Source organism: Erithacus rubecula, assembly GCF_903797595.1.
Source record: "Erithacus rubecula genome assembly, chromosome: 1".
Classification (NCBI taxonomy): Eukaryota; Metazoa; Chordata; class Aves; order Passeriformes; family Muscicapidae; genus Erithacus; species Erithacus rubecula.
Window position 1 is genome coordinate 68,565,206 of NC_136658.1, and position 25,908 is coordinate 68,591,113.

Genomic DNA, 25,908 nt, shown 5'->3' on the forward strand with positions numbered 1-25,908 from the left:
GCTACAAAGTCCAGATTTGTAGGTTACCTTGCCTCTTTGTGGCATCTTTTCTTGTTTGCCAATAAAAAACGAATTGTGGGATAGAAAATGAGTCTTCCCTGCTGGGAGTTGCTGAGGTTGTTTGCATGGATTCAGTCACATTGGAAAAAATGCAACATGAAATGGAAATGCTAGTGCATACCTCTGAGTTGTTGATGTTGCTTCACATCAGTAGACTGACCCATGAATGTAGTATACATTATTAATTTATGGAAGTGTATTTATAAATTATATATGCTTTCTATAAAAAAGTATTTCTTCATAACATGCGTACTTTATTAAAGCAAGTTTAATCTGTTCATGTTTGGTTCAAGAGTTTCTTATGTTGTGAAAGAGATTTGTTTTAATAAACATTGCTTTAGACCTTTAATATAAAACCTTAAAGTAAGCCTAAATAAATTTTTCTTTTTTATAGGTTTATTTAACCTCTGAAATGGGCTTTGCTAGTGGAAAATGTTAAGAACATGTTTTTTTGTTTTATGATTAAGATATGACCAATGTATTCGCATGAAGGAAGCGTGTGGGCAAGATTTTCTTCAGATATTTGAGAAAAGCACACCTAGGGAAACTTAGTAACAAATAATAATACACACTTTCAAATAATCTACTGATAAGCCACTGGTTTGGCTGTTGGTATAGTTTACTGAAGGATCATAGCTTTTATCTTTGGAATTACAACTGAGATTTGTAATGCCAGTTATGCTTGCAGATACTTGCCTAACGCTTTGTCATTACAAACACAGCAGAAAATTATGTGGTTTATAGTCTACTTGTGAGCAAAAATGTTGGTGATTTTTTTTTCTTCTTTATTTTTGTGGTGTTTGTTGTTGTGTTTTTTCTTTCATTTCAGCTGAGGTCGGTAACTTAGTTCTGTGACCTAAAACTTCATTATAGAAAGTATGTCCTAGTGTCAGGGTTTGGGGCTTTTTTCCCCCACCTAGTGTTGTGTTTCTTAAGCACTTTGACTTCTTTATGGTGAGAAATCTGATTTATGGCAACACTCAAGGTACATTTAGCACTGGAAACATTTGTTGCTCTGCGAAAAATGCTCCAGAAGAAAATTTCAAGGGTCACAAAGTGGATTGGCTGCTCTAAGTTATGATTTCATCACTGCTAATTAGTAAAGGGCAAAAGCCTGGATATGATACTTGTAAAGATGGTCACAAGCCACCAGTATGACAAATTGTAACCATCTGATTTTGTCTTGAGACTTTATCAAAATATGTGTTTCAATACAGATTAGAAATTCTTCATGATTTTATACATGGCAATGGTATAACATAAAACTTCAATGGTGGTTTCTGTCCCATTCATGTTCAAGGAGGATGACTGGAACAGGTGTAGAAAAGGACATGGATGGTCAGGAAAACTGCAGCAAGAGAAAACTAGAAGAAGCCAGCTTGCTTGTTAGAAGAATGACTGGGAGAAAATAATGTTCTCCTGAATATCACTGGGAAAAAGTGGGGGAGGAATTGTTAAAAGGACAGTCTTTGTCCTTAGTGTTACGTATGCATGTGGGTGGTTGTGTAGCAAGTGAGCTGTAGAATAAAAAAAAAGCCTCCTGCATGTCAGGCATTGGAAAAAGCTGTAGGAGAATTTGTTATTCACAGTTGCTTCTGGCAAAATATTTGAGATGATACAGCAGACCTTGACAGAATGTATCTTAAGCTTCTTGGCAGTTTAAAATTTTGAGGTGTTTGATTTGAAAGCATAAATTAATCTTTTAAGCTTTTAACCTATTCCACTCGTTACAAGAGCATGGTATAAAAGTGGATATTTCTGTCCTCAGTCAAGGGTTAAAATTAGCTTTCTGTGAAATCTAATCCTGTTGTGTACAGAAAACAGAGCAACTGACAGTTTATAGCACAACAGTTGCCTTCTATCTTGAACAGAGTGTTTAACTCTGGAATAATAGTCTCAAATAACACCTTCAGTATGTCTGCAGGTGTGCTGGCAGAGAGCTCAGCACAAGCCACATTAGAAGCTTTTTGTGTTAGAGTTGATTTTCTGCTATCTGCTAATCTGGACTAAACAAACTTCAGAGATGAGACTTTCATTAAGTAAGCATAGGAAACACATGGAGGTATGTGGTATTGTCATCTCTGCAGAGAAAAAACTGCTGGTTGAAATGATTCATAATTTCTGCATCATCAGAGCTTTTTTTTTTTTTTTTCCTGAAGGAAAATGAATTTATAATTGTACATTTGCTGGTGAATCTCTTTAGACATTCTTCCCAAAATAATGAATTTCCTATCTAAATGTTTGGATGACACAGAGGGAGAGGAGATGTGAGCTTAGGAGAGTGAGTATATGTCAGTCACAAGGATTACCCAGTTTTGGAGTAAGTCCAAATAAAAATTTAGAGCCTCTAGTGAACTCTTTGATTTCTTTTTTCCTTTCCTTTTTTCTTTTTCTGGGTAAAAGCAGGCTGAATTGGGAGTGAGATAAAAATGCAAGACTGTTTTTTGAATGCAGGAAAGAAATTGTAATATGAGAATGCCAGGCACTTTTTTGATTAAAACCACAGTTTTCTCAGTAGCAGTAGCCTCTTCTTCCTAGACATGACTGAACTTGGCATTGAGATGTTGAGTCATGAGAATGGATTTGGCAAGACTCAAAGTCCTGACAGGATGACTTTCAATGTTGTTTGAAAAGTCACAAAATTGTTTAAATCACCAGTGGATCTCTTTACCTGTATATTAATGAACTTGTTGGGGTTGCATTTGAAATATGAGCTATTGAGTCAGAATAGAGAGGGTACAGTTAAAAGTATGTTATTAAATCAGTGAGTTTTGCAGTGCATTAGTGACTTAAAAATTGAATTAACTCAAAATCGTACACTTGGAATAAATGATATCAGTGGAAGTTTAGCCATTGAGTAATAGTAGTGATAGTATAAGCTTAACAGGTTCAGCATTCAACCAGGTTCAGCACCTTCTCTGGTGGAAAATTTAGAAGTTAGCAGTTCATCTAATAGTAAAGATTTTAAAATGTATACACTCAATGAACAAATCAAGCCAAAAAATTCTTAACCTTCCCCAGCCCCCTGAAATCTTTTGCACTTTTTGCTGCCACTGTTTAAGGTGTATTCCCCAAATCTTTCATGTTCTAGGCCTGAAGCTTTTTAGCCTAATTCTGTCTTTCACAAAACCTGACCTGAATTTGCAGCAACATATGTATCGAAACCTTGTCACTGGTTTGAGCAGGTTCACAGCTTGTAAAATGAAGATGTTCGTTTTCAGACAAGGGTCATTTAACCCCAACTGTTTCATTAAAGCATTATTCTATTTTATCACCGTGAAGAAAGCAAATTTATTAAGAGGCTGTGGTTTTGGTTTTGCATTTTTTAAAAATGTAACAGTGTTATAACACTGCAGTTACTGGATTTCTTAAATCTATGATCTGTTAAATGTTGCTTAGACTTTGCATCTGCCCATCAGGCTGTGATAAGTGAAGGGAGATAATGCTGTCTATCAGCTCTTCACAGGACTCCTCATTATCGACCTGCAGGGATCTCATTTGGGCATAAATAAATGAGCTGTTGTAGCCTCTTCAGGATAAGACCTCCGAGTCTGTAGTTCATTACTTATTGTTTTAATTATTGTTAGGGATGGCCTAGTGAATTAACACTTTCCTGTCCCTTCCCTGCTTTCTATGCAACCTGTTCAGTGTCTGTGATATCCCAGTGTTACCACAGTGAGAGCACACAAACTGTCAAACTTAGAGAAATGTGTGAGGTAAGATACGAATAAAAGCAAAAGCATAACAACATTCATTCAGAAAGAGTACTCAGCCCAAAATCAATCCTATAGAATAATTTCATGATAATATTTAGCCTGTGAGATGGAACTTTGACCTCATGAAAATGAAAATGAATAAGGAAGTAGAAATTAATTTACACCAGAAGCAGACATTGTAGGCCAGGCTTAGTAGGCCATACTGAAGAGCATTAAATTATTTTGTGCATTTCAGAAGACTGTCTATGAAGTGTACCTCCCCAAAAGAACCACCAAATGGAATACATTAGACCAGATGGAGACTTTCTTTTGTTTGTCCAAAATACATTGCCACACATTTGTTACACAGCAATAGCACTATACTTACCTGTGATTTCAGGCTGCCCACATTGGTGCCTGCTGGCTTATTCCCACTTGTATCCCCCAGCAAGAATTATGGCAAACATTAGGTGGTTTTGCAGGCAATGGTTGTTTAAAAGTAGAGGTTGTGTGTGAATTTTACTTTCCCCTCCCAAGTCTTTTTGGAGTCTGTCTATCTGATGTGTCTGATCTTGTAAAGATGTTAGATTAAAATCCTGTTGCAAACTATGACTTGTTAAAACAAGTTACAAAAAGAAGTTACCCATCCAGCCCCTCCCTGACTGACAAGCAGCATATTGGATATCTGTTTTGGTTTAGTATTCCCCAGAGAAGTCAAGGTTCTTTGGTTATGAAGGAAAGAAAAATTAGAAGGTTGAGAAACATTGTCTTAAACTTAAGAAAGAGCCATGGGAACAGTTACATAGGATAGAAATCTTAGTGCAGAAATTACAAGTCTGTAGTTCTAGTGGTTCCAGCTATGTGGTTTTTAGTTTGTTTGGGGTTTTTTTAAAGATGGATAAAATATGTACTGCACTCATTTTGCTTTCAGATCAAGGAAGTATTTTTATTATTTTTTCCTTTTTTTTTTCCTCTATCTAGGAATAGCTATCTGAATTTTGATTATTTCTTCCAACTTAATTTGTTTACTCTAGGATTTTTCTTTCTTGGTACCTTACTTTTTGATGCTGTTTTCATGGATTTCTGTTCTGTCTAGAAGTCTAGAATACTTCTTAGCCATTCTTTCAGATGTTGTACCTCCTGTGTAACAGCCGTATAATTACCTCATTGTTTAAGGTTGTGCTCAATAGTGTAAGTCAGCTTTCATGGTACAAAACAGATTTGTGTTGATAAACTGTTACAATTATGTTGTGCTGACTTAAAGAACCATTGTGGGAGAAGGACATAAATAATGTAGATAAGGGAGATTAACCCTGACATCTGTGGGAGATGGGCAGACAGAAAGGGAAGTGATTAGATGAGTAATACTCTGCTTTCCATGCCACTGTAAATTAGCATCAGGTAGCTTTCTCATGTCTTTGTCCTCATGCCTTTGATATACTCAAAGATCAAATAACTTTTGTTTGTTTCCATGATTGTAGCAAATTTTCTTACTGAACAGCGAGACTTTCATGTGTAAAATTAATTTTAAATAAGCAAATGTAGTATTTAAGTCTGTCAGGTGTGAAAAATAATCATCCTCAAAGTGCAGGCAAGTGAGCTACTTCAAAGAAATTGGTTTATGTGGTACTTATACCAGATGGTAAGTGTGAGGTAACTCTTTTTTGAGCAGGTCACTGAGGCAGATAATGCATAGCATAAACAGTGTCCTCTCTTCACACCCTGAGAGGAAAAAGTAATTAATAGCTATTAAAATATGAAAAACAAACCTGGACATTGCATTCAGCTTGTTTCTTCTTTGTCTGTCTGTTGGCTAGAAAAGGTTCTAGACCATTAGATTGCATCCTGCTGGTTTTGAGAACATCATCTGGAATTCCCCCATGGAAGCAGAAGTTGACTTCCAAAGTACACAGCTTTTAGAAAGAAGATCTCTGTGGCTGAAACAAGAGATTTGTACTGGAAGATACTGGAAGAGTATGTCTATGCAGGGATTCACTGCCTTCTTTGAGATAGAATGCAATTCCTGGTTTTATTTCACATATTTTCCAGTTCTCCAATAGGTAGAAGTTGCTTGAATGAAATAAACTTGTGTGCTTGCACATTTATATACACGCAAATTAAATTTATGTATTTTTCAACTTTTCTTTAGAATTTGATGAAAGTAGTGGTCACTGTTCTTATTGCAGAAAAGAATTTCACAATCCAAGTCTTAGTTCTATTAGACATGTCTAATATAGCTGGAAGTCCCCTTATAGCCTGCAGTTTTACCTGGTCTCTCCTGATTCCATGCTAATAATTAAAGTGTATCTCTGGTGGCAGAAACTAATCATGAGGACTTTCCAGTATCGAGATACACTTTTTGTTTCCAAAGAGAAGGCAGGGAAAGCCCCGCCCTCCTTAGTGGGTGTTCACTGTGAAAATTTCTTTCATGTGTCAATGGGAGCAGTTCAGACAGATGATGGAAATGTAGTTCCATACAGTAAAGGAATTCAGCTGGATTGTGTATGATGTAAACACTTCAGTTATTTTCTCCAGTGCTCTGAATCAACCTACTATAAAGGCTAAAAACGGGAGATAGATGGCAGTTTTTAAAGTTTTTAGAGCTGTATGAAGATTTCTTCTTACTGTTACTGTATCTGAGAAAACGCCTGAAATATTTGTCCTGCTCAGGTTGATGTGTACAATAGTGGCACAATACAATCCATTGATCCTTCTTAGGGCTGGTTGTTTATTGAGGAATGAAAATTAATGACTTATATCCTCCCTCTTGTGAGGAAGGCGTGGGAGAAGGAATTCTTCACAAGCCATGGAGTGGGTTTCATACCACATGTTATTAATGGTTGTTGTGTTGATAGGACATGTTTGTTGCCAGATATTTTTTTCTCATCTGATAATACAGGTGTTTGGGTGCCTGTATGGGGTTCACATGGCAAGAGGACCCACAGTTCTTGAAGTACTACAGCCTGTGGCAAGGACCTGTGTTGGAGAAGTTAATGAAGGACTGTAACCAATTGAATGAACCCATCCTGGAGCAGGGGCAGAGGAGGAAGGAGTGGCAGAAACAAAGTGTTTGTGAACTGATCACAACTCCCATTCCCTATTCCCCTGCACCTCTCAGGGATGTGGAGCCTTGGAGAGAAATAGGAGAATTATTAGAGATGTTTAGTCTGGAAAACGGGTATAAGGAAAAGGTGATTCTATCTGTTACTGTTTCTCATTACCCTACTCTTTTATTAATTGGCAATAAATGAAATTCTTCAAGCTGAGTCTGTATTTTGCCCATGACAGTGAGTGTTCTCTCCTGTCCTTCTATGAGCTTTTGCTTTGAGTTTTCTCCCTCTGCCCTGCTGAGGGTGGGAGTGATAGAGCTACTGGGTGGGCACCTGGTGGCCAGCCAGGGTCAGTCCACCACAGTCCACATCTGTTTGCACCCACATGGAGGTCTGCAGGAATAATCCTGTTGTCTTACTGTATATTTTCAAGGAATCTTATGCACTTTCATACCAGATTCATCTCCCAACTGTGTTTTTTTTGTTTTTTTTTTCTGATAATCTTAACCCCAAACCATTGTTGTCCTAAAGAGGAAGAAATAGAAGATAAAGGAGAAATTTAGGTGTTATATGCTGTTACCTAAAAGCAGGTACAATAATGAGACAGAGTACTATAGTAACCTTCATTTGTTTTGTTCATTCAGACTTGTGATACTCTTTTGACCATGTTTCTTGCAGAGAAATTTCCTTTTGTGTTCTTAGAACTGGAGTGTGCCATGGAGATAATGAGAATATGGTAGCCTTTTGCTCCCTCCTTCCCCTCTTATTTCACACAGAGGAAACAAAAAATCCTGAAGTGATGTTTGCACAAAGGTTTGAAGTGCCAATTTGTGTTGCTGGGTTGCTCAGGGCTAGTTAGTGCATTATCTGAGAAAAAAAAAGTTGGATGCATATTTCTTGCATTTTGGCTGTACTTTATGGCAGGTCACTGTGGAAAAGTAAGCTATATATTCCATTGTGGAGTGATGGATGGAATAGAGTAAATAAGAATTGCTGGGGTGGAATGCAGGCAGGGTCTTGTCAAATGTATCATCATTTTGGCCAAACATTGCTCTTGCAGTACTACAGAGGGTTCAAGGATGCCTTACATTCTTGCATCATCTGAATGAAAATTGGAGAAAAGTATTTCAATGTGACTAAATAAGAATAAACTTTCTTGTCAAGGGCTTAGACCTGTTGGAAATTCGTGTCTGTATTTGCTTCCTGCTCTAAGGCTTGCAACTGAACAGCCATATTTGTAATATTTCGAAAACTGTGGTGGGTGACAGGTTCACAGGAGTGCCCATAGGTGGTTCTAAAGTGAACCTTCCTGTTTCTGCCCCCTTCATCCGCCGGGATGGGCTCTGAAAGAAGCAAAAGGAGAAGCAGTTGCAGGGTGGTGGCCAAGTCTGTGAGATCGGGGCCCCCTCTAGTGGTACATCTCTGCCAGGCTCTACGATTTGCTGTTCTCACCCTGATTTTGTTCAGTCCGAGTTTTTTCCCCGTTTCCTCTAAATCCCACATTTAGTTTCTCTTTGTATTAGCCCTTTAACTTGCCCACTTACTATACACAGTGATAAAGGAAAAATTTTTGATGTGTTCAATATAGTGTAAAAAAAAATGGATACAAAAATACACGTATAATTACTTTGAAATTTCCTGCATCTCTAGTTTAATCTTAATTTAACTGTGGCTTTGAGGTGGAGATTTTGAATGTTGTTTCTTAAATTAATGAATGGGAGACAGATGGAAATTGACAACATGCTGAGAATGCTCAAAAGTAGTGCTTACCAAGTGTATGAGATGGCAGAGTTGCTTCATGATCTCTTCAAAATACTTCTCTTGCATGGTCTGTGTGTTTTTATATCTTTCTTCCTGAGGCAGATGTACTTTCTACATTTTTTGAGTCAGCAGCTGTACATCTGGACTCAGTGTTGATCAATGTTCAGATGCTATTGTTACATACTATGGGATCAGTAATGATGACTTTGCTAGGAATCAACATTAGAGATACCCTTTTTTCAATCTGATACAAGTTGTATTTTCAGAAGGAAAAACTTTGAGCCTATGCATTAATATGTCATGGTTTTTTTTCTAATAGGGAATCTATTTGTTTTTTTGCTTTACTGGATGTTCTTTGTCTTCTGTTATTTGTTATTCTGTTTGCTAAAGTACTGAAATAGAAATGTCTCTTAGTGAAGAATGCCATGCATTTTTTTGGCATAATTGTCATGAGTAAAGCAGAATGCATTTGATGCCAGAGGCAGTAGAGATCTTTGCTGCCTTTTTCACTCATGTAGCATCACTGTCCTAGAAGTTGCTGAATGCATTAAAAGCTGTGCACCCAGGATATTATTCATAAATTCTGGTGGAGGGAGAGGACAAGTAGGTATTGTGAGTATGGAGGTAATGACAACTTGTAGGGCATGTCTTAAAAGTATGTAGCATTTCATAGTTCCATTAGTGTTTTCATGACTAATGAATAGCATTTGTCTCTAGAATGCTGGATTTTCCTGCCATTTAGGGGGAAGGCTAGAACAAAGTAATTGTTTCATTAGAGAGAATTCATTAAAGAGAATCATTTGATTGATTCTCATAGGTGCAATTACATTGACCGTAGATGACTTGCCTTCTTTGCCAAAGTGGGGGACAGCATTGTCAAAGATCTGAAGTGCACTTTAAGTAAATATTCCAAAAGGTGTCCAAGATCTAGTGCCATGTTGTAGTTTCAGTTCCCAATGAAGATGCACCTTGCTAATGAGAAAATACAGGCTTCCTCAAAGCCTGATAAAACTATGGGGAGCTTACAGTATAACAGGGAGAGCTCCATGTGGTTGTGCCTTTATAGACTTCTTTATGTATTTTCTAATGCTCATATTTGCATTATGAAATTAGGCTTGAACTTACTTTTTTTTTTTTCCTTTTACGGTGAATTGTTTGAATTCCTTGTCAAATGCATCAGACATCTCATTTGAATACTTTGATATCTTAGTGCACATGCAAATAGTTTCTTCAAAATGATTCCTGTCTTTTTTCAGTAAGTGCTAAATCCTATAGAAAAAAAAGAAATTAGTGAGCTGGAATGAAGGTTGTTTGGACAGCTTTTTTCCCTTTTAGTGTCTTGATTTCAGAACTTCATAGCAAATGCAGATATTTTATGTTTTTTTAAAATTTCTTCCTGTTCAATGGTAGGTAGATGCTTATAGCACGATTTCAGTTTTTGTCTATTGCAGGTTTGTGTGCTAGAAATATAAACAGTGAATTTGACTAACATCTGAAATGTGTAAATCACTTCTTTTTAATTAACTGCTTTCTTTAAAGTTCTTTGTCAAGATTTATGGTGTAGTAGTGTATGTATGTAGCATATTTGTTTAAGGAATTAATTTTGCAATTTAAATTCTTAAGTTGTTTAGTTCTCCCATGAATAGCATGCGATTTGAATGTAATAAAGTACTAATAACTGATATTTAATAATATATTAATCACTGGAAAGTAGTAAAATTGGAGCACTTCAGTAACTTTAGTGTAAGAAATGTAACTTTGACTTCTAATGTTATTTTGGATATTTTTGACAAAACTATTTTGGTTTCTGCAGTGCAGTTTTTTATATATAGTGTATATATATATATATATATATATATATATGTATAGTGGCACTTGATTATCTGGCTGCAAAGTGTGAAGTCAGTGGTGGCTCTTCCTTGTGGAAGGAAGGAATGTAGGAATGAAAAGGTTTTGCCCATAGGGCTGGGAGCTGATAATTACTGCTGTAATGGCAGCGTGATTCCTGGCCATGCAGTGTGCTTGTCACCAAACAAGGCTTGGAGTCTTCTTTTAAAGGCTTATTTACCAGCGTGAACTTTTTTGCTTTTTATTGTTTGCTCCCAGCTAAGGAAGTGCTTATTTTGTGTAGTTCCTGTCTGGCTTCCAACATAGTAACTTTTCTCATACAAAAGCCATGTCTTTGCGCCAGAATTCTGCTGACTCTTTTAAAGATCAAGATTCTACCTAATATTTTTCTAAACTGGCTTGCTTATTTTTTTGTGTTCTGTTACTTTATTTTGGAATTCTAACAAACTTGTTCTTGGCAGGGAAAGATGAAGTGAAGCCAGATGAAGTTTGAAAATGTCTTGGTGTCACAAATAATGAATGAATGGTGTATTTAATTTGAAACAGGAAACTCGCTCCATTGCATGGACTCCCCCTGTCCCATTGTTTCATATTTGTATCACCTATTTCACAATGGAAGGTACAGGAAATAGTGACCTCAGGTAAAACCTACCTGTACTGTCTTGGGCCACCATTAAATGTCCTTCTGCTATTATAGATTCATTAATTTGTTCGATCTCACTTGTGTGGCATAGTATAAGCAAATTGTTCCAAATTATATTAAACACCAGCAAATTCACCACTGTGTTTGTTTTAATTTCAAAAAGCATAAACCAGTCTGTGCAGTAACTTCATTATTAGTAATTACCATGAAGTGTTATTCTTCAAATTAGTAATGTAAGGGGGATGTGTAGCTTAGTAGTTCGGGAAGTGTAGAGTTAAAGAATTGCAGGAAGAAACTAAAGGTTTGCCAGCTAGTTGTTTCTGTATTTTTAAAGTATTTTCACAAGTTGTTGAAAAGTGTAGTTTCTGCGTTCTTCCTTTTCCCTAAATAACCCAAGAATGCTTTTGCAAAATATTTTTCAGAAAGTTTATGAATGGTGACAAAACCTAGATACGTGCATATTGTTTTTCTCAGTATGTTCAAAAGGTTCTGCAGTTTCCTAAAATCTTGACCCTTGTATTTTATTCCAGAACTTGTTTTAAGATTAATTCTGAGTTTTAAACAGACTTACTGCAAGGCATGGAAATTTGAGGCAAAAGTACCTTCATATAAAGTGGTATCAAAATAATTATGTAGACTTCAGAGGTTTTTCTACATGTTTGTATGGGCTTATAAGGTATGGTATAAACTGTTAGTCAGGCTGTTTTCCTTTTAGTTTCTTATAACATGTGCTTTCCTGTGTGGAATTTTCAGAAAGCTGCTAAGCCTTCTTCACAGCTGCATCATGTTCAGAGGCTCACAATCTATCTAGGATTGTATAAAAGAAATACGTTTCCTTCTTTAACTTCAGTATGATCAGGGAGGTCTATTTTTTGGCAAAAGTTATGCCACTAGTTAAAAATGTGATGGGCATTCTGTATGTCAGATTCCATTCCAGTACTCTGTTCCACAAAGGCATTCAGGTTTCCTATTAATGATACCTTCTATCAGTAAATTATAGTGACAAACTTCTGCTTTTCCTGTTATGTTACAAGAGTGTAAATCATATGTGCAGTTTTTCTTCCTCTGCCTTATACTGTGGATAGATTAGATTTTTAAAAATTATATTTATTGTCATCATAATAATTTTTTAGGAAACAACAGTAGATACAAGTGTTGAAATTCTTACTGTGATAACTAGAAAGCAAAAAAGAAATTGACTTCCTTTGTTGTGCATGTAGCGTGTCCTATAACCCATGGTCCTGTGGATGACAGGAAGGGATTTGTCTGTTATGATCTGTGTGGTTTTTGTTTTTCTTTCATCAGTTCGAGAGAGTTAAAACCTTGAGAACAAAAGATAGCAAAAGATAGCAATAAATAATGGAAAAAAAAATTAAAGGCATTTAACTGTTAGTAATGGCTGTTTTAGGAATGGGGTCAATCTAGTTGCTTTTTTGCTTTTTTGAGATACTAGAATTTTTCAAGAGTGAGTAAAATATTGTGGCAGCAGTCTTTTATTTGATGTGAAGATAAATGAGAACAGGCATGAAGAGGGAGTTAAGGTGGCAGGATGTGGGTTTAGGAGCTTGAGAAGAAGTAACATTTTAGTGATCACAGGGTTTGATCTGTGCCTCACTGGGGAGGAATCAGGTGAAGGATGGGTTGTTACTCTCCATCTAGTGCCATACAAGTTGTTTTCACCCTACACGGAGAGTTCACTCATCTGGATTTTACTGATCTTTCCACTTTAAAGGAGAAAGTGAGCAGGATGTTCCTGGCAATGTCACCACAGAAAAGCATGATTTTAAAAGAGTGAGGTTTTCTTTGCAATTGAATTTTAAAATATGAATAGCCCCTGTATGATTCAAAAAGTTACTTCGTGGCAGTCTTCGGTCAATATCTGATAATAAACATAACTAGAAAGGCAGCAGAATTCTTTTGGAAGGCCGTGCTGGTAAACAAGTGCTCTTAGGATAAATAGAAAACAGTAGAGAATTAAAGCACTAAACCAGAGGAACAATGGAGAGCTTTCTCCTGCTTTGAAACAGTAGTAAGAGTCACTCAGCAGGAAATGCTGTATGTTTGATGTCAGAAATGAAGGGAAGCAGAAGCTGAGGTAATGCCATATCAAACTGTCAAAGCCTGGTAAGAGGAAGCAGAGCAATCAGAGTTGCTGTTGTATAGTAACTTAGAAGTGAATAATTTTGTTTGAGATGCTCAAGTCAATTGTGCTACCATTAGGGTCAGCAGAGCTGCTCTCAGTTACTGTGCCTGAAAGCCATCACAATTGTCTTGGTAGGGGATGGAATAACAAAACCAACTTCTTGTTGGAAGCAATGGGATGAAGCAAAGTGGAGGCTGACAAGAATAGAATGTACTGAATTTCAGCTTTCGTTGCAGGAGACAAGAACAAAACTAATAAGTCCTTCTGATTTGTGATAGGTTTGAATTCAAGCTGTGCTTTGCACCACAACTTCAAAGGAAGTTAAAAATTCTTCAGACTTCAACCTGTTTGTTCACTAAAAGCAAATATTATTTATGGCCCTAAAGATAGGAGACAGATCATCAGAATTGTGGAAATAATCCATATTTTGGCTGCTTTTTCCTGTTAAGTTTAAATAAGCTTTGACATAAGTTTTGAAGAATGAGGCACTAGGCTTAAAATAGCAGCAGTGGAGTGAGGAGATCATTAAGTTCTATTTTTTTTCCTCATGATCAGACATTTCACTTTTTGCCCAGGGACATTCCTGTTCCCTCCACTTAACATTCTTCAGGTGACCATTCTTCAGGTCAGGTTATCTGCCTGGTGACATAGGAGGTTGCATTTGTTTAGTTTCTGAGGATAAGTTATTTGTTCTGCAACACTATTTAAACAATGATTTGAAGCCAGCTGATTCACTTGAATACAGGTATGCACTATTTTATGACTTGAGCTCACATCACTATTAGGATATCTCATTCTTCATACAGTGGTAGTTAAGTAACAAAGCTCAGTAACATTTTTTCCCTCCTTATTTTCCTGTGTCTATGTGCTTAAAATTGGAAATGAAGAAAGAATAACTGATCAAAAGTCAGAAGCTTTTGTTCTGTGGGTACAAGCAGTGGCTTGGAGGATAGTAATCCATCATTGTTGTCTTGTATGTACTTATATAAAATCAGTTTTTTAAGACCTTAAATGTTTCTTTATGTAGCATTCATTTATAAATAGTTTAGAGCCAGGAAATAAATGTCAGTTGGAAGAATTGCCCCATTTATTTATTTATTTATTTATTTATTTATTTATTCATTTATTTAAAGATATTAAAGATGCAATCCTGGTTGCTTGTTTTCTCTTGATGCCATCATTGTTTGCAGATGTCTAACTGTGTATTGGCTGTATCTTTGGGTATATTCTATGAGCTTTGGAATCTGTTTGCAACTATTTCCTCAGCATATTGTGTCCTGCAAATAATTACTTTTTATTAGACCAAATAAATCCTAATTGAATGTTTGCTCTTTTATATGCAGCCTGTTCCATTTCAAAACTGTAAAAGTTTGCAGTAGCTTTACTTTGCATAATAAATATACTGATCTAATTCGCTGTCTCCATGTAAATTATATTTATTCACTTACTTTAATAAAATGCAGCTTTTCTAATGGCTCAAAAATGTACCTTCTCTCTTTTTCCTGTTTCAGATTTATCCAAGAATCGGTTAACTGAAGTTCCTACGGAGTTGTGCCATTTTGTGTCACTGGAAACACTTAATCTCTACCACAATTGTATTAAAGTTATACCAGATGCCATAGTAAACTTGCAAATGCTAACTTACTTAAATTTGAGGTAAGTTTATCTTTGCCACTTTCTGTTTATTTGCAAATATGTAAAGCTTTTTTTTGTCTCCACTTTTTAAGGTTCTGGAACAACTGACTGCATTTTTTCACATTACTGGAAATGGTAATGCAAAAGCTCACTGGCTGTAGAGACAGTTCTGTATGAAGGTATCATAAATGCCAAAATGTAAAAACAATTATTAAAAGAAAACTAAGCAATGTTAATCCAGTTCTGGCCCTCAATCTTCTAACAAATCCAAGATGCTCATCACATCCACACAGTTGTATTATTTTAATTCACTTCTAATGACAAATTTTGTAAAGCTTGACACATTTTGCAGTTAGGAAGATGGAAAGAGAGAATTTCTATTTTTCTCCATGGGGAATGGAATGGAGCAGTGTGATACATAGTGATACACAGTCATATTATGAAAGAAATCTAGCTACAGCCCATTTTTAGAAGTAAGTGGCAAAGAATTAGACATCTTTGCCTCCTTTCCAGGCAAAATCTATGTGAATACTATAGTACAGAGAATTCCTGTTAATTCAAATGCTGTTGAATGCACATGTGCTCTTGATGGAGGGCAGGTGAACTCTTTTTCAGTTGGAGGAATATGTGAAGTTTTCTCTGTAGTTAACTGTATAAAAGCTGTAATAATAAATATGTTGCAGTCTGGTCTTTGCAAGAATGAGGTCTGAATAGATGGTGAAGTGGTTCTTGGTCTTTTAAATTCAGGGAATGAAGGTTTGGTCATCAGTTTTATCAACACTGAGCATCTTTCTCAAGTCTATATTACTACTGTACTGCAGTTTTGGCCACTGTGGAACAGTATTTAAAGTTGAAGTGGAATAATGTGTTCTGAGTATCTGCACACAAAAATTAGGACTTGAGATTCTGAATTAGTGTTTGTTAGATATACATAAAGAATTTAAAAACTGGATTAAGCTATTAAATATGCATAAAACATCTTGGTAAATTTAGGAATTAGAATTTACTTGGTTAAAACTTAATGAAACCATGAATAGAACTCTGTATAGTGATAGAATCTGTCTGAGTCATCACAAAACTATAGTAGATTATATATATCACATATGACAGTCATAAAATGAAAGGAATTTTTTCATTTGATTAAATGACATTTCTCTCTATTTAAAATCCTCTCTTCACTTGAATGTGCCCTTCCCTAAGTTAGTTGGACATAGTGAGCAGCCTAAACAAGGAAATACATTCTTGACTTTCTAACCACATTGTTTCTTGGCAAGAAATACATAATAAATTGCATATCTTTCTGTCTGTTACCAGCCAGAGCCCTTATGTTGAATAGCATTAGAAAGTAATGCCAAGAGATCTATTTTTAGTCTTTGGGCCTTGGTGCATGCTGTTCATGTTTTATTTAAATAAATTCCTTTGAAACTAATGATGACTTATTACTCATTTGCCCTGGTTATGTTCTGTTCCTTATCTCTTAGTGGGTTGCTTCTGAGTTCTGTGGAGCTTAAAAATAAATTTTATTTATTTTTTATCTGTGTCTGATCTGTGGCATAGGGTTACTGTTTAGAGTCTAAGGTTCCTCAATTTGAGTTCTTTAGAACCTGAAAAACAATTTCTAAGTAATCTTTTGAAAAAGTTGTGTCTTGGCCTTCTGTAAGGACACTAGAATTAAAAAACCTGGCTCCAAAATAAGCAATGATACTTTTTTCAGCTGCTACTGGTTAGTAATTGGTTTTCTCATTTTTATTTTCTTTGGGATATTGATATCTGTCTGTATCCTGGTGTGTGTAAAAAGAGATATGATGATAGTTTGCTTTGTACAACATTTTGAGACTGTTGTGTGGAGCATGAATATGCATCTCTGTATGCAGCTTTGTAGCACATTGCTGGATTGGCAGTTGAAGAAATGCTTTGCAACTTTTGGAGTTTGGATTTTTGTTTGTTTTTGTTTGACCTCAATATTGCAACTCCTACTGAAATTACACCAGACAATTTTTACCATGTGTTACCAGAGTTCAGTCATCTGTCTTTGCCTTCTGAAGCCTTAACATGTAGGCAGGAGCTAATTAAAATGGTTTATACTGGGATGCCATTTTAAGTTACTATTCATTGTTTTACTACAGGTTAGTAATCATAAGAAATCATAAGGATTATATTTTAAGAAAACTTTTAAGTATTCTAGGAGAGAGTAAATACTATGTTATTCTGATGAGCATAAAATTTCTTCTGGGAATTGAGCCACAAATTACTATTTTTAGTCTTGTGGACATCACAAAGGGTCATGACATTTGTCATTTTTAAGCTCTAGCTTATCAATCTTGGGAAAAAATGAACCACTAGTAATTCCAGAATTTTTTGCTGTATTTACCTGGGTTAATAGCACAGAACCAGAGAACAAGATATACCAAGTAATCTTCAATTACAAATGTGCTTTAAATTAATAGAGAAAATAACCGTTTTGTCTGTGATTTATATTATTTGTCTTTCAGCTGTAACAAAAGGCATCCATTTTAATGGCACATAAAACCACAGGAATGTTTAAATACTTGCAAAATACTGTCTCAGTTGACTTTCCTGTATTCATTAAGAAGGGAAACTGCTGTTCTTTGTGTGACTTAAAGATTTGTTGCAATGTTGTTAAACTGATACAATGCATTTTTTTTTCCAGAGTGGTAAATTCCTCAATATTGTTAGTCAGTAATAATTTATTTCTGATGTGCAAGTGTCTTCTTAATGATTGCCATTTGAAAATAACAATTTTATTTGCATAAAATATGACCCATAAAAATGAAGAAATTTTGCAGCTCTCAGAGTTTCTGTGAATATACAGTAGAACATGGCTGATGGTTTTAATATTTTTGTTTTGTTTTGTTGCAGTCGAAATCAGCTTTCTTCTTTGCCAGCTTGCCTGTGTGGTCTTCCTCTAAAAGTCTTAATTGCAAGTAACAATAAGCTAGGTTCCCTTCCAGAAGAGATAGGTCAGCTAAAACAGTTAATGGAATTGGTATGTTACTGATCTTTTTTTTTTTCACTTTATATTTTTACTTCTTTTGAGTTTAAATAGAAACAGTAAAATTCACTTTTCACATATATTTGAACAACTGCTTAATAATATAATGTAGTCTGCAAAACTTAACTTTTTAACTTCTCAAGTGTGTTGGCTAGCAACAAAATAAGAATTTGCTTTATGTTCTTCAGGTCTCATTTAAATGGCATCACTGCCTTCAGTTCATTCAAAACTCCAAGTTCCTAATCTTCATTGTTTTTGCTCACTGCCTGCCCTGGCTCCATGTTTCACTACATCAAGTTCCTAAGTGCTGGCTCTGCAGGGTTTTACCTTTGTTGTGTCCTCTCCTCCTGCTTCCTTTCTGTGTTGTTGCTGTCTGCTTACCACTCTGCATTCCACTCATGATACTGGTCTTATCAGTTTATTTTCATTTCATTTCACTACATTTGTCATGCAATTTTCCTTTCCTGGAACACCCCCCTAAACAGATCTACAAAATGATTATACTCTCCTTGTTTTCAAAGCTGTCCACATGAATACTGTTTCTAAAAGCAGTAGATCATTTGGAATACATTGTCCAGTCAATGAGAGTCTGGAAAGGCAAAACTTATTTGGTACCTTTGCATAAAATTGATGTAATTTGCAGAAAATATATATGAGAGAATGTTTCCCTTTCTCTCCCTTTATCTTCCTCTACTATGTACTGTAAGCTGAGACTCTGAATTCTTTATGACAAAAGTATTTTTTTGCTATTTCTGTTCATTTTGACCTTTTGAGATACAAATTTACAAATAAATTGCTAATTTATGCATAGTAAAAACCTGGTTTGATCTTCCTTCCAGCTGCTGGTATCTCCACTGACAGCAGTTACCTTGCACACCTTTTCTGTACCTGAAAGTGTCTTATTATCATAGTGTTGTTTTTATTATAGTAGTTCCTACAGTAAATTATGTTATAGAAATTAATAACCTTGCTTGAGGCCCCAGCCCTGCTATTGATTCTTCATAGGTGGTATGAAGTGGCAACTGTGGAGCTTTTTGCTTCTGATATTCTTGAACAGCATGCTGTGTTATCAGGCTTCTGATATATATGATAGTTAATGTGGCTGTTGATGAGGATGGTGGGGCTAGTAGTTACCTTTTCCTGAGTTCAAGACTATCAAGTTTGTTTTGTTTGGTGAGCATTATTAATTTATCTCATCAAATATTCTAATTTTTTTGTGTGTGATGGGTTTAGTGAGATTTACACAGGTGGTTCTGATTTAATTATTCTTAAAAATGTGTTAGGTTATAGCACTGTTTTTGTTGTGCTCAAAATAGGCAGAATAAAAGAAGATAGTTCCAGTTTTATAAATAATTTAAGTTAAATTTAGTAAGAAGTTTAGTAAAAACTAAAAGCTTGAAATCAATGTTGATTATACCCAAAGCAGATTGAGTTTGTTTAGTTGAAGCGTATCATGTGTTTAAATTCTGGAATTCAGGATTTTCATGTTGCTTTCCAGTTATATTATAGTTTCAGTGTTACTGTTTGTTATGAAGAGCAAAACAATTGTTGCTCTACAAGTATTTAATACGAGGGCTCTAGCTACATGTCACTTTGGTAGCCTAGATGTATGAAAATTGAAAAAGGTCTAATGCTTGTTCTTTGTGATTTGGGCATTGGGAAGGGGGGCTGAATGAAAAATAAGTTTTTCTTAAATTGAGAATCAGTCTGTTCAGATGACCTGAGTACACAGTTTGATACCACTATGGGTGTTTGGTGCATTTCTAATGAAATGAGTTGCACTGTTTAATTGGAAGTGACATAACCATGATGTATTGGGTGAAGCAAATAGTGGTAGCATTGAGAGTGGGGATCTGTGTTGGCATGTATAATATAAAGCACTTTAGATAATAAGGTGATCATTGTTCTAAAATGAGTACAAGAAACAAACAAAAAACATTAAGTCATATTGCAGTTGTTACACAAAAAATTCAGCTGTGTGAGAGCAATGCCAGCCTGAACAGTGTGGGATTCAAGCAGCAGCATCACTGAGCCCAGGGAGTGCTGTTTGGTGTGTACACTGTGCTGTTGCTGCCCTGGGCCAGGGGATAGACCCTGAGATGCCACCTGGCTCCATGCAGTTCTCATATCAATAGGACATTTCTGAGCACCCTCAGGTTCCCCAAATATTCACAAGCTGCATGCAGTGAGATCTGGCTGTACATAGCAAAGGGTTACTTTTATCTACCTTTTTAATACAGAATTTACCCCTATAGTCACTGTAGAATGATACAAACCCTATTTGCTTCAAATTAGATCTTCCCAATAAACACTGCATTTTCCCTTCTGTCCTCCAAAATGGGGTGGGTAATGGCTATTACAGCTATGTATTTTTATGAATTTCATTCCTGTGGCATGGAATTAATATTACATGCAGAAAACTTTCAGATATTCTTTTAAATTTAGGCTTCTGACAGACTTTGGTGCTTTTTCTCCCTGCAGAATACATTGCCATTATTTGGCAAAAAAATTTGGTTAGGAAATTTACTTTTATTTGCTGCAAAATAATCTTTAACTTAATCATGCCTCTCCTGTCAGCCGGGAGAGTGCAAAATTAATGTGAAGATAATTTGGAACTTACTTTCTGCCAAGGAAAAGTAATTAGGCAGAGATGGCTCACTATTTGTACCCAAAACTATCAGATGTACAGTAAAATTCTGTTCTCTATCTTATCAGGCAGTATTGCACTTCTGCCTTCTTCAGATAACAGCCTTCTCCATCTCTGGGATGCTCCTATCTCCTGTTGGAAACCTTCAAATTTCTCACCTGGGATTTATGTCCTCATTCATCTAATCAGAGACAGCAGCCTGACTATGTGGGACTTTCTGCCTGCTGTTTCCTGAAAGGGTCCATGTGCTCACATACAGTGTAGCTTCTTGTTACTGTTCACTTTGGCTTCTATGTCACAAGCTCTGACTGAACCCAGGTGCTTTTTAGGAATAATGGCTCAGTCAGGAGTCCCAAGTTTAAAGTTATGCAAGGAGAAAGTTCACCTCAATTTGAATGGTTTGGATAAGCTTCCATGTTAATATGAAGTCAGAATACCTTATTGTTTTTTCTGTTTATCTTGCTGAATATACATGCTGAATTTGATTGATTTAAGGCCATAAACAAAGGGAAACAGTTGATGATTTTGCTTTCATGCCATAGAAATTAATGTTAAATTTCCCTAATTGAATAAATGTTAAATAAAAACCGTACATTTCTCTGATTTTGTCAGATTGCCTTGTCATGACAGGATATGGCCTATTTGGTGGGAACAAAGTAGAATTAATACAAGTCTGACCTCAGCAAATACTAGTTCCCAGTGGAACTTAAGCATTTGCACTTCAGTTACCTGCAAATATCCCTGAACTCAAGGTCCCAACTGCTGGTTGTGTAATTCCTTTAAAAATTGCTATATTGGAAACCATGGGTGTTTGATAGTACTGCTTCCATTACTGCCAAAGTAATGGCAAAGTTTAGCACTGTCTCTGTCACATGCACACTCATCAAGTCTAATAATAAGTCAAGAGCATAACTATGAATTAATGTTATAGGTCTTTGTGGCTATTCAAACAAAGTAATAAAAAAAGGCAAGTTGGACTACAGTGCTTAGCAGGATAAAGGATACTGCTGTCTCTAGAGATCTTGTGAATGCTGACAGGCTGTCACAACAGATCAGTCTTACTGAGGATGTTTTGAAAGGCTGTAGGTGGAGGTGGACTTTGTTTTTGAGGTTACACACTGCCAGGTTTCTTTTTTTTTTTTTTTGCACTTCCTCTAGAATTCTCTGTCTCTTTCCCTGTTCTGATGTGTATGCCTAAGTACACTTGGTCTAGAGTTTCTTTGCCACAAGGTGACTTTAAATTCTGTGCTCTAAAAATGAAGTATCTAATTATGAAGTAAATTAAAAATAGGACAGTAAAGCTTTAAAAATAAATGATCAGGGAACAGTGCAATTAACCAAACTTTGTGACAACTCTAGGCAAAAATGCACTCATTAACTGGAATTTTTAATTTCCTTGTCTAAAAGCTACAGTAATTTCCTGACTCTGTTTTGAGAAGTGAAAGAAGTCTTGGCAACAATAAGATTTTGTAACAAGGATAAACTTGTCAGATACAGGGAACAGCACTGTTAGATCACAGTTTGGTTTTACTGTCATTGTTTTGTTAACTAAATTCTAGGCTCAAAGATAGGGAGTTAATATAATGGTTTTGACTGATATTCAAGCAAGTATGATTAAAGATATGACTTGGAGATCCAACTTCTCAAACTTCTGTAGTCTTAAGAGCTCCCAGATACTTTATAAATCCATTTGAAATAATTGAGATAATAGGACTATTTTGCTGGTTTCTCAGGAAAATAGGGCATTACCCCATTTTCAGAGCTTTCCTACTGTGAAATACTGTTCCCTTTTTTTAGTACAGAAATGACAGCATAATTGGGACATTTCAAATTTGCAGGTTGCCTGGGATGTAAGCAGAGGTTTCAATGTCCATTTGGCAGCAAAAATGACAGCTAGTTGTTAATAATTGTCTCATTGTAGACTGGCTTAATCCAAGAAGCTGGTCCTTCACACATTCGTAGCAGTTTTTTACTTGAAATAGTAATGCTAAACAAGATCTGTCCCTTTTCATTATGGCCTACTGTGTGCTGTAATGATCAAATATATGCCTTTACTGAGCACCATTAGAGAATGCTATTGCTGTATTACTATTGTTGTTATTATTTTATTTTGTTTAAATATTCCATTTAGAAGGACAAGAACATTTTAAAAACTCAAATCCACACACTAGATTTTTACCTTTCATCGTAACATATTTGGTAACATAATCACTGCACTGAATTCTTCATGTGAAGAAAAGAGCAAAAAATTAGAACTTCTTAAGTAATTAGTTTTGAATATTTCTATAGAAATTAAATTAACTTTCAAAATTGCCTTGTTTTTCAAATAAGAATTTGGTCTGCTTTTAAGTAATGTGCAAATATTTTCCCTTATATCTTTATTTTTCATTGTGACTACAGGACACAGACTGTTGCATTTTTTTTCAAGTTAATAAAATATCACAATGATATAGCATATTAGCTATGTTTGTATTATGAAACATATAAGAGGTGAAAGTTAACTATTATTTATTATTACTGTTTTACCATAGGATGTCAGCTGTAATGAAATCACAGCTTTGCCACAGCAGATAGGCCAGCTGAAATCTTTAAAAGAACTGAATGTCAGAAGAAATTACCTCGAAGTTTTACCCCAAGGTAAAAGCAAATGAGCAAAAAAAATCTTTACAGTAGCTCTTCTTATTATAGTTCTGAAAGTATTTTTAATAATATAAATAGATATGATTGAAAAGTAGCTATTACATTGTGTTCAAATTTATTCCATTTGAGTCTACAGAATATAACCTTCAATGGTATCCACTGAAGAACAGTGTGTGAGGTTTCTTCAATGTGTCTTTATGATTCTAGGAAACTTTTAAGTTGAGCAAGTGTCTGAATGCAGTATGGGAAGTGTCAGCTGAGTTTCAGGAAAACAAAATTCCAAGTATTTGTTTTACAATTTCTTGTCACTTGTATGACAACAACACTCTCTTATTTCCTAGTTTAAAATGGAATAAATGTTGATCTTATTCCTTCCTCAGTTTGTAATTTTCCTGAATGCAGAAGAATAATTATTCAGAAATATTTTATTTTTTTATGCCAAAAAAACAGATATAACTCCTTCTCTCCTTTTTATTATTTTTAGAACTAGTACAGCTTCCCTTGGTAAAGTTTGACTTTTCCTGCAATAAAGTGCTTGTGATTCCAATTTGTTTTAGAAAGATGGTGCACTTACAAGTATTATTGCTTGAGAATAATCCTTTGCAATCTCCACCAGCACAAGTAAGTAACAGCTAATTTAAGTTGTACCTTAATATTGGATGACTGCTAACACATTTTAGAGTATGAAATGTCACCTTCTGCAATTGCAGGCTTCTGAATTTGTGTCATCACAGACTGTTTATAGTTGTGGATATCTAAATAAGACATAAAAATTATCCTCTGTTCTCAGTGTGAATCTGTGCAGCACTTTAACCAACATACATCTAGAAGATGTCCTTTCTGTTCACTGATTACTTTTGTGATTTCTGTCTGCATATGAAAGTTAGTATTGGAATATGTGTTTAATTTGGAATAAGAGTAATGATAAATTTAGTGGTTAATTTTTCTTTCTGTTAAAAAAAATCCAGTTCTAGAAGTTCTAGAAATCTACAGTGATTTGCTAACTTTAACTTAAGATATGCAGATGGTCTAAAACACAATCCATGTGAAATTTATCTTACTTTATAGTGTAAGTTTATAGATTGTGATACACAAAGAAACAAAATTCCTCTTTGGAACTGTAGGCCACTCTGAGTAATAAAGATAAATGAATGCAGCCTGTGTTTGCTGCTTAAGGACAATTTTGTTGTTGTTAGCTTATTGGACAGTAGGTTCAAACTGCATCTCTGAAAGCTACAATTGTTTTAGATCAACAGCTGTTGAAAAACTTAAGAATTTTTATTACACTGGAGAAATGCTTTTCATAATCAATAGTGATGCATTTAGTCTAAAAAAATACAAAGCAAATTGAAGGGTGGACTTAAAGAGAATTCTAAAATGAAGATGAATTGCATCATAAGTATGCTTGGACACTACTAAAAACAATGTGACCAAGAATGTAAAGAGCACGCTGGTTGATTAAATGTCATTACACACTAATTTTGAAAAAAATAGCTACTCAATTTCTATTTACTAATAGGCCATACCGTGTATTTTAATGTAATTTTTTGAGTTAGAAACTCATTTGGATTTTTTTAAAACAGAATACATTATTTTCTTGTTTTCTATCTTTGTCTCTGAGGGTATTTATACTGGTACACACAAGTAATTGAGTAGATAATTAAAGTGTTAGTAATTTAAAAAAGAATAGAATCTATTTTACTTCTAGTGAAATTTATAATATTAGTTGAACTTCAGGGAGGTTTGCACTAAGTGACACTTGGGATAAATTACTTTTTTTTTTTTTTTCCTAGTTATAAACCTATTTTTTTTCTTGTCCCACAGATTTGTACAAAGGGTAAGGTGCATATATTTAAATATCTGACTGTACAAGCCTGTCAGATTAAAACAGCAGACTCGCTGTATCTTAATGCCATAGAACCACAGCACTTGCCACAACCTGTGGAAGAGAGGTATGTATGCAAGTGTAACTTGTTTTTCTCATGTAATGCTTACTAAAAATAGAATAGTATTTATCTTTAGGTTCCACAGTTTTGTTTCTTTAGGTACTATTCTGAGTGTGCCTTTTTGCACAGAGATTTAATTTGCTTTTATTCTAATGAAATCCCCATAAGAGTTCAGAAAATTAAAAATCAATTCTGATTAAAATAGCAGCACATTAGTTAAGAGTTTAAAAGTGAACCTTAGTTTAAATTTCTCTTCTTTCTAGTGGACTCCTGGAATGCATCGAATAACAATCAGATGGTAGTTCCTTTAGGTGTTGACTTGATCTATCTATCTACATGTTGAATGATTTTTAATTTTGTGTGTTGTTTTGTGATGTATGTTTTATGATTTGTGATTTGTATGTTTACACATTTGTGACATCTTAATCTTTTTTAATTCATTCAAATTTATCTGTCAAACAAAGAGAAGTGCACGAATGTTGAGATACTTTTAAAATGAAGTGTGTTGATTTGTTAGCAAAATGAGGCAAAATCTTCTGTGTCTTGCATCAGATTTGTAGGAAATGGCATCTTGTACCATGTTTTAAGGACAGGAACCAGATACAAAGCAGCTCCTTTCTATGAGAATCTCCATAGCTGTTTGGAAATCAGCTTTTAGCCCAGTCTTTCTTTGCTAACAAGGACAACGTAATATAACCAGTCAGAGAAAGTATGATATCTTTGAAGAGAAGTACTCAAGGAAAACTGTTGATATGAATAGCAGTAGAGATGTTACTGCTAAAACCCTGGGAGGAAAAAAACCAAGCTGTTATGGAATCCCCCTTTCA

The 25,908-nt window shown here is 35.2% G+C and overlaps 1 protein-coding gene across 2 annotated transcripts in view; it reads left to right on the forward strand.

The window, feature by feature from the left end:
- Positions 1 to 25,908, forward strand: part of LRCH1 (leucine rich repeats and calponin homology domain containing 1) — a 115,860-nt gene that overhangs the window by 38,867 nt on the left and 51,085 nt on the right. For both annotated transcript variants that reach the window (XM_079307175.1, XM_079307176.1), the window contains exons 2-6: positions 14,712 to 14,856; positions 17,716 to 17,842; positions 23,027 to 23,132; positions 23,620 to 23,756; positions 24,960 to 25,087. In XM_079307175.1, the coding sequence (XP_079163301.1) occupies positions 14,712 to 14,856; positions 17,716 to 17,842; positions 23,027 to 23,132; positions 23,620 to 23,756; positions 24,960 to 25,087 (643 nt within the window). The remainder of the gene's footprint in view (positions 1 to 14,711; positions 14,857 to 17,715; positions 17,843 to 23,026; positions 23,133 to 23,619; positions 23,757 to 24,959; positions 25,088 to 25,908) is intronic.